General features: G+C 34.8%; 2 protein-coding genes across 4 annotated transcripts in view; one reads left to right on the top strand and one right to left on the bottom strand.

Annotated features, from left to right (window-relative positions):
* The window catches only part of aimp1a (aminoacyl tRNA synthetase complex interacting multifunctional protein 1a), a 13901-nt gene extending 9879 nt beyond the window's left edge, over positions 1 to 4022 (bottom strand). Inside the window, exons 1-2 of the mRNA XM_016470432.1 lie at positions 3937 to 4022; positions 1559 to 1692 (exon numbers count right to left, since the gene is read on the bottom strand). Coding sequence (XP_016325918.1) covers positions 1559 to 1692; positions 3937 to 3938 — 136 coding nt within the window. The 5' untranslated portion in view covers positions 3939 to 4022. The remainder of the gene's footprint in view (positions 1 to 1558; positions 1693 to 3936) is intronic.
* A 43-nt stretch (positions 4023 to 4065) lies between these two features.
* Positions 4066 to 9432, top strand: part of LOC107675790 (TBC domain-containing protein kinase-like protein) — a 57823-nt gene continuing 52456 nt past the window's right edge. The window contains exons 1-4 of one of the 3 annotated variants that reach the window (XM_016470269.1): positions 4066 to 4192; positions 4576 to 4794; positions 6936 to 7008; positions 8813 to 8927. In XM_016470269.1, the coding sequence (XP_016325755.1) occupies positions 4584 to 4794; positions 6936 to 7008; positions 8813 to 8927 (399 nt within the window). In that variant the 5' untranslated portion in view covers positions 4066 to 4192; positions 4576 to 4583. Of the gene's footprint in view, positions 4246 to 4575; positions 4795 to 6935; positions 7009 to 8812; positions 8928 to 9432 lie in introns of all 3 variants that reach the window. The other 2 variants (XM_016470254.1, XM_016470262.1) reach the window with 2 other exon arrangements.

Below are 9432 nucleotides of genomic sequence, written 5' to 3'. Positions count from 1 at the left end.
ATTTGAAAAATAATGTGTTTTTTGAACATTAAAGCATGTCAACATATTCTGTTACACCAAATACACAAAATAATGATCTTTAAAAAAAGCATCATATGACCCCTTTAAAATAACTGTTTTCTATTTGAATATGTAAAAATTGTATTTATTCCTGAGATGTAAAGCTGAATTTTCAGCATCATTACTCCAGTCTTCAGTGTCACATGATGCTTCAGAAATCATTCTAATATGCTTATGAGTAATTATTAGAATTTCTTATGAGAAACATGAGATTTGCTGCTCAAGAAACATTCCTTAAAATTATTAATGTTGAAAACGGTATATATTTTTTGGAAACTGTGATACTTTTTCCATGATTCTTTGATGAATATAAGGTTCCAAACAACAGCATTTCTTTAAAATAGAAATCTTTTGGAACATTTTAAATCTCTTAATGGTTAATTTTGATAAATTTAATGCATGCTTGCTGTATAAAAGCATTTATGTCTTTCAAAAAAAAAAAAAATAAAAAAATACTGACCCCAAACTTTTGAAAGGCAGTGTAAAACTAAAATATACATTTTTAAATATCTATAAATAATACATGCATCATTTTTTTCCCCCTTATTAAATTAATATTGGTATAAATTAATGCTGTCAAATGATTAATCGCGATTAATCGCATCCAAAATGAAAGTTTTTGTTTACATAATATATGAGTGTGTACTGTGTATATTTATTATGTATATATAAATACACACACATGCATGTATATACTTAAGAAAAACATGTTATGTTTATATATTAAATATTAGTGCTGTCAAACGATTAATCGTGATTAAACGCATCCAAAATGAAAGTTTTTGTTTACATAATATATGTGTGTGTGCTGTGTATATTTCTTATGTATATATAAATACACACACATGCATGTATATATTTCAGAAGAATATGTTGTTTATATATTAAATATATATTTTTAAATATAAACGATATGAATATAAATTAGGGCTGAACGATTAATTGCATTTGCGATAATATCGCGATATAAAAAAAACGCGATTTTTCAATCGCAGAGGCTGTGATTACACTCGGTCACGTGACATAATTTCAAAATATATACTGTATGTGTGTGTATTTATATATACATAATAAATATACACAGAACACACACGTATATTATGCAAACAAAAAATTATTTTGGATGCGATTAATCACGATTAATCGTTTGACAGCACTTTTAAATATATTTATATATAATATAAAATATAATAACATAAATATATAAATGTATAAACGTAAATATTTTGAAAATATATACTGTATGTGTGTGTATTTATATATACATAATAAATAAACAGTACACATACATATATTTTGTAAACAAAAACTTTTATTTTGGATGCGATTAATCGCTTGACAGCACTAGTATAAATGTTTGAAACCTCTATGAATGCAAATATTATCTTTCTAAGCATTTGCATTCTGAAGTAGATTATTAAAAGATTCCTCTACTTTTCATCCTCATTGGTCATTGACCCGTGATCGGTACACATGCACGCCTCATGCATCCACTTACTGGCTTTCTCCTTCAGCACCTGGACCTGCTGCTTGAGGTATTCGATGATCTGGTCAGCCTCGGCGGCCTTCTGTTCCAGTCTCATGAGTGAGGGTGTGTGGCCTGACATCTTGAACAGGGATTGTACCAGGAACCTGAAAAACAAGCCAAAGGAAAAGATCAAACACTGTAGGAACTCTTAGTCACTCATAAACATGTTCACAAAAAGAGGATCCACAGAGACATCCTATCCGTGTTTGGGAACATGCAGCACTTGAGAGCACGACCTCTTTAAATGAGATCTTTTCAGATCTTTGGCGCACGTAAACATGAGGTGTTTTGGCAAACTTTACGCGGTGCTTTAATTTGTAATTTATACCGATACGTGGCCAAGTTTCTGTCCTAATCCCCTTCCATGAAGGAGAATTATAATGAAACATCTGACACCAGCCAGATGCTCAACAATAGATCGGCTAGATGCCAAACAACATGCGAAAACCTCATCAAAGCGTACATTCTCCATCGTAATCCCAGCGAAACCTGCTTTGGGTTCGCACTTCAGTACCGTTTGAATCACCTCGCCACGTCCAGGTCAACTGCAATATTCCTGAACAAGGAAGCGGATGGAGTCAAACCATATGGCATCTAAATGTGTGTTCTCATATCCACAATGAGACAAATACTGCGTAATTGCATCACTGTCCTCTCGGCTCTGCGTTTTGATTGAGGAATCCTTTTTGGCTCCGTGACGGATCAAACAACGATTCCCATTCAGTCGAAAGACAGCTGGTGAAGGAACATGGACACGTTACACATTTGGCTTGGGCTCATTCACTGCAAAAGGACTAAGGGAATTTTTACAAGGCGTAGGAAAAGAGAAGAATACATCATAACACATAGTGCAGGGTGGTGCTGGAAAACAACAGCTGGCTCGGGATGAAAACAAAGAGTTCAGATGAGCAAATTAGAAACACAAAAAAGCTGGAGTTGATAATATCGTGGATCAAAGTCTCTTGTTTTTGAAGTTCTTGAACTGCTTTAAATGGGCCTGTGGTGGAAGAATTTATGAGCACCATGACAGGACTGTTTTCATTTGCATAACCCCTGAAAACGAGTCCCGGAGCCCAAACACTTCCAAAAAAAAAAAAATTCCCAAAAAGCCCAGTTGTCACTGTTTTCCCATAATGCCCATCAGTGGTGGTCATCAGCATCATATTACAGCCTATAAACATGAATGTTAGTCATGCAATGGATATAAAATGTATGAAATGCAACCAAAAACAACGGCGTCTGTGAAAGAAACCTTGAAAATGTTCACATTTAAGGCCAACTGACACCAGTGAATGTAACGCTTGCAGGAGCAGCTGTCACTGTCATGCAAGTCTGAATGGTGAGGAGATAATGACCACGCACTTGTGCCGCACATTAGTCAGCGCTTCCATTGGCCACCAGCGTCAGTCAAATCACAGTAAAGACTTCATTCTCTTCGATTCATCTTGAAGAAATTCTAAATGATCTTAAATACTTGCATCTCACAGGGATGTATGCATTTATGTAACTGTAACCATCCACAAATAACTGCATACGGACCCAAAGGAAAAGCACATGACATGTCCTATGCATCTAGACTATTTTGGGACACAAAATGGAATAGGATTTTGTTTTAATTAATGTATGACAATAACATATTATCGTTTACAACACCATCATGCATTAAGTGACTACACTAGTTTATGATTTGTAAAGGTTATATTTTACATGAATGGGCTCATTTATGTTAAACAAATGAAACAAGAATAAGGCTTTTTTTCATATATAGGTGGTCTAAGCAAACACAGTATAATTATGCAATTTGATAAGAATAAGACATGCATGGTGGCATTTTTTTATCTGTTGACTTGTTCAGGACAAATGAATGAACCTGTTTGACAGACCACATACTGCACATAAGTGCAAGTAAAAGAAAGACAGGCAGCAATCTATTAAAGAATTACTAATTTCAAAGTACATTTTAGATATATGTTTAGATAATCATTAAGAGGGAAATAACAATATATTAATAATCACTGATGTATTTTTTCTCATAAATTATCAAATAAATTAACTTTTTTAAGCCTCTAAAGCAGATGTCTACGCAAAGATGGAAATTTTACCATAATATGCCATAATACGATATTTTTTTCAGTAGTGATTAGTGATATTCATACAGAATGATCATCATGACTCATGATTACATTATTAACTTTATATAGATACAGTGCTGACTGTCACTTCACCTGTCAATCTTCATAACACATCTGTACTTTTACAGCTCGACTTTAACTACATTCCTAACACATTGCATAGGCAAACAGACGATACTCATAAATTAAAACGTCAACGCGAGCTCTACTACTCACATAAAACTGCAACCGTACACTTCTCTCCTACAAAGCCACACGCTACACTCGTTTCTCACCGGCGTCGTAAGATGATGACGCCACGGTCACGCGGCATTCAGCTGTTCGCTGGCGCAGGATAAACACGTCATCGCTCGCCTCTGCTGTTTACAGTCGCCGGAAGACTAAACTGATCTCTCAAAATAACATATATATCAGTAATATCATCAATGGACACGTGAATCAAATGGAGCAGTCTTTCATTTAAGACAAAGGGGTATACCGCTGATTTTATTTTGCGTTTGTAAAGCACGAACGGCAGAAATCCATGTGTGTACAGTATATTTCAATGAAATATTGTAAAATATTATCGGTTCAGTTTGTAACCGTGTCAGACAAAATACTGAGTTATGCTGTAAGATAAAATATACATGCTTTAGTGTTATGATTAATCTAGGTTCTCATATTTTATGTATAATATTAACATACATAACACTCCTAATGAAAATTTACCACAATTTTACTGTTGTAACACGAACTGTTGTAACTGTTTATGCTATATTTAATGTATAGTAGCCTATACATTACAGAAATAATTGATAACAATTTAAAATTATACAACAGTAGTATATTCTGTATGCTGTATATTCCCCATGTCAGAGTGTTTGATGAGCATCAGGCAAGTCATGCAGCCCCTCAGAGATGCGGAGCTGGGGGCCTCCACCTTCTTCGCCTCTCCTCTTCCTCATGATGTGTGTGGCAGCAATGGGCTTCCTCTCACCCCCAACTCCATCAAGATCCTGGGACGCTTTCAGATCCTCAAGACCATCACCCATCCCAGACTGTGCCAATATGTGGACATCTCCAGAGGGAAGCATGGTATGATGGCTTTCACGCTTTTTTGTAATGCATTTCTCACTACATGACTGGCAAATCATCAGATGCCCAAATAAGATAAAGTCTAGTCAACTCAAGGTGCTTTTATTTCCATAGCGCTTCATACAATACAGATTGTTCCAGCTTCACAGTATTAAACAGGGAAGAGTGAATCAAAATCAGTGATTTCAATGATTTTGAGCAAACTTTAAAAACGAGACAAATGTAAAGCAGCTGTAGCAAGACAATAGTGTCAGTCAGGTCAGTGTTGGTTCAGTTAAATACATTTGGTTCATTATGAAACAAGCTCTACTGAAGACAGCAGTGTTGGTATTCAACTCGAGTCAGTTCAGTGTTGATTCAGTTTGGTTCAGTAACCAAACTGGGGAAGTCATGGCCTAATGGTTAGAGAGTCGGACTCGTAACCCAAAGTTGCAGGTTCGAGTCTCGTACCGGCAGGGATTGTAGGTGGGGGGAGTGAATGTACAGCGCTCTCTCCCACCTTCAATACCACGACTGAGGTGCCCTTGAGCAAGGCACCGAACCCCCAACTGTTCCCCGGGCGCCACTGCTCTGGGTGTGTGTTCACGGTGTGTGTGTGTTCACTGCTGTGTGTGTGCACTTTGGATGGGATAAATGCAGAGCACTAATTCCGAGTATGGGTCACCATACTTGGCCACATGTCACATCACTTTTCACTTTTTCAAATTAAAAATTAATTCAATTTATTTCAGCTATAAAGCAGAAGACAACAGTGTCATTATTCAGCTGAAATTCAATTCAAGTTTTGTCCTCATCCAATAGTATCAGTGCAGTTAAATCGATAATGGTACTGAATATGAAATGTCTTTTAAGGGCGACAGGATAAAAAAAGTAACATCTGTTAATAAATTACAATAAATAAAGTTTATTTCCTATGAATATCTCAAAAAACAATGCGTCTCATCTAGTTAATTTGCCACTTAAATGTTTCAAAATCTTTTGAAAATTGTAAGGCTTTTTTCAGAAGTGCTTGTTGTAGCAATGTTGTACCTTGTGAACAATTTCGATACCTTTGTAAAGTTTCATAATTGATGAACACTGCAACATTGACACTGTTACTGAATTTGATTTGAATCGATAATGACATTTATAGCAGAAATGGAAGTTGCTTCATAACTGATGAACATTTAACATTGACACTGTTATTTTCCTGTTTATTTCTGTGAAGCTGCTTTGAAACAATCTAAAGTGCTATATGAATAAAGTCATCCAATCATATTAGAGCTTGCCAGATCAAAAGCTCTTGAGTTTTTTGTACAATATGTATCAGTTTGTTGTCTTATAGTTATAGCTGTCTGTTGGACACTGTGTACTGGAGACTTTAAGATCAAAAGAAGTGCACACGTCACCTTTATTTTGTCATTGCACTTTTTTGCAAAGTCATTAAGTTGAAATGTGTGCTTTTTTCTTTTCTTTTAAATACCTCACCAAGTCTGTTTTTGTTTTCTGGTGCTCTTCAGGGTTTTATTGTCTTTTATCTTAGTGATTTTTATCTTTGTGGTTTAATGACATTATTCATGTGCGGATTCTGCCTGTGAGAAATTTTCTTTTTATCTTTAGTTGCTTTATGACTGTTAGCTCAATATTTATCATGCACGATGCGCTTTGTATCATGCACGCGTTCCCTATGAGAAAACCATCTGAGATCGATGCATGTGTATGCAAACACATGTGTTTGAAGTCCTTATGACATTTATGCAGATTTATTCGAGTTATAACGTTCTTTCATGTTTGAGAAATGACCTTGAATGCAGGTCATCATCTCGCTGGAGGGAATAATCATTTCTGAGGAGAATGACTGGGTTATTAAAGGCAATTTTTTTAAATGCTTCTTCACTATGTGATTCAAATGGGAATAGTATGAATGTTGTACATTTTGGAGTGATTGCTGTTGCAAAACAATAGCGTTTTTTGAATATACTGTGACTTTTTTCTGGATGTTTCTCAGTTGCATGCAGAACAGCGCAAATCAAATATAGAATAAATAAATCACAGATGAATTTACATGCGATGCTAACACTTATAGAGAACACTTGCTTGCAACACCAAGGTTGTGGGTTAGATTCCCATGAACTCTAATTTGTCCTCTTGACATTTTGCAGAACGTCTGGTTATTGTAGCTGAGCATTATGAAAAAAGCTTGAAGGACCTTCTGAAGCAAGGGAAACCAGTCAGGTAATACATGCACATGCATATGGTCTGCTTACATGGCTTTGCTGCAAGTGAGGGATTCTTTAATGAAAAACATGATTTATTTGAAATAGAAATAGCCCATTTTTGGCCAGTTTACGGCAACACCAATAAATAAAAGCATCAGTTTATTTAAATGACATGAAAATAGTGATTTACCATGGTATTACCATTTCATACAACATTGTCCTATGGTACTATCGCAATATTTCTGAAAGGTGTATTTGAACAGTTCATACTCTTCTGAATTAATTTTTATCATTTTTAATCTGTCCTACATCATCAGGTCAACAGACTCATTGCTTTAATATTTGTGGCAGTGCTTTTTTTTTGTTATTGTTCTGAGATCCATTAGTGGTTTGTATCTTCTCATGTGGAAGCCATTGACACCGCTGTCAAATTCTTCATGTGGCCAGTTTTTGAAAGCTTTTCTTTTTTGCAAGCATTTGATCGTTGTGTGTGTAATCTTTGGCCTGCATTATTAGGGCGATATGTTGTATTAATATTGACCCAATTGGAATCAGAGTGTAAGAAAATGATAAACGTTAATAGCAGTTGTAAATTGGGCCAGTGTGACAGCAGTTCACAATCAAAGACTGTAGACGTAGATGGTATTTTACTGAGCGAATGTTACTAAAAATGGCTTGAAAACAAGACGGAGGACAAACACAACTTATTGAAACCAGTAAAGCTTCCATTTTTTAGACAATATATAAAGCACTGAGTCACCATTTCCAATCAGACCAGTCATGTCTAGCAATATTTTCACCACCCCAATTACATATCCAGATTTTTCCAAAGAAACATGTTTTTCAACATCCAGACCTGTCTACGAGTTTCTACACTTAGTCAGAAAAGTCAGAATGTACTGTTTATAATATTTGACTGATAAGAAAACATCAGTTTCCAGTAAAAGTGCATGAGGAACACTTTATTCAACACCCAGGTTAGAATCATTTATTAAATGGAATCATCCTTATTTTTAAATTCTATATTTCTGTTCCAGAGTAAAGCATTGATTGATTCTAAAACTTCTACCTACAAAAAGCACTCACCAAAAACCATCCCACTTTTGTTCATTAAGTGACATGAACGTTTATACTCATGAAGTATTTGTTTTTGAGGTCAGACTCACCCAGCAGCCTGTGTTTGTACAGACTGTTTGTCCTCTGTGTCTTCAATTAAAAGCAGACGAATGCATGCAGTGTCGTTTACTGTCAGCTCTTTTTTTTCATCCAGTATCATGTTATTAAGCACAGAAATACTGTAGCTGTCTGAGCAGAAGTCCCAGCTAAACCAATGATGTATTCCCAACAACTGACTGATATTAGCAGTGACTGAACAGCTTAGACTGCATGTTTATGCTGCTCTTGTTCTGCCATCTACTGTCTAACTCAGACATTTTATTATGAATTAATGGCACTTAAATTAATTTTTTTTGTTATTTTCTAATGTGTACTATTGGATTATGCCTTTCATTTGACCCCATAAAACCTATATAAATATATCTATATATATGTTTGTGAATACATTATTTGTATTTATTTGTTTGTTTTTAACTGTTCGTATTTTGTCTTTTCACTTTTACTTACATTTTAGAAGTGTTAAAAAATACCAAATTCTACCCAAAAATCTGTGATCGATCGTCCATGATCAGGTCTTTATTCCAGGAGATGTGATAAATAGTTTAACATGGGTATATATGGGTAGGCATAGGTACATATATGGTTGTAATATTATTTAACAAGTTTAATTTTTCAAGATTTTAAGATGTTCTTGTCTCTCTTAGTCCAGAGAAGGTGCTACAGGTTGCCTATGAAGTGCTGGAAGGCTTGGAGTTCATGAATAATCACGGCATGGTGCATCGCGCCTTGTCTCCCAGCAATGTTCTCCTGGACCACGAGGTGTGTAGAAACACAGACGTGTATTGAGAACTCACAGATAAGCTGCATGATGTAAAAAATGAGTTGGGTTGTTTCAAATTTAATTTAATTTGAATTAATTTGATTGAAACTTGTAATTTTTGGGGGGTTGACAAGTTCCTCAAATCGTATTTTTATTTTATTTTATTTAAAAGTGTAATTTTTGGGGGGTTGACAAGTTCCTCAAATTGTATTTTTATTTTATTTTATTTAAAAGTGTAATTTTTGGGGGGTTGACAAGTTCCTCAAATTGTATTTTTATTTTATTTTATTTAAAAGTGTAATTTTTGGGGGGTTGACAAGTTCCTCAAATTGTATTTTTATTTTATTTTATTTAAAAGTGTAATTTTTGGGGGGTTGACAAGTTCCTCAAATTGTATTTTTATTTTATTTTATTTAAAAGTGTAATTTTTGGGGGGTTGACAAGTTCCTCAAATTGTATTTTATTTTATTTTATTTTATTTTATTTTATTTTATTTTATATTTT

The sequence above is a fragment of the Sinocyclocheilus anshuiensis genome, unplaced genomic scaffold, assembly GCF_001515605.1.
Source record: "Sinocyclocheilus anshuiensis isolate Anshui unplaced genomic scaffold, SAMN03320099.WGS_v1.1 scaffold469, whole genome shotgun sequence".
In the NCBI taxonomy this organism is placed as follows: domain Eukaryota; kingdom Metazoa; phylum Chordata; class Actinopteri; order Cypriniformes; family Cyprinidae; genus Sinocyclocheilus; species Sinocyclocheilus anshuiensis.
Note: the sequence above shows the minus strand (reverse complement) of the source record. Positions and strands in the feature narration are given on the sequence as shown.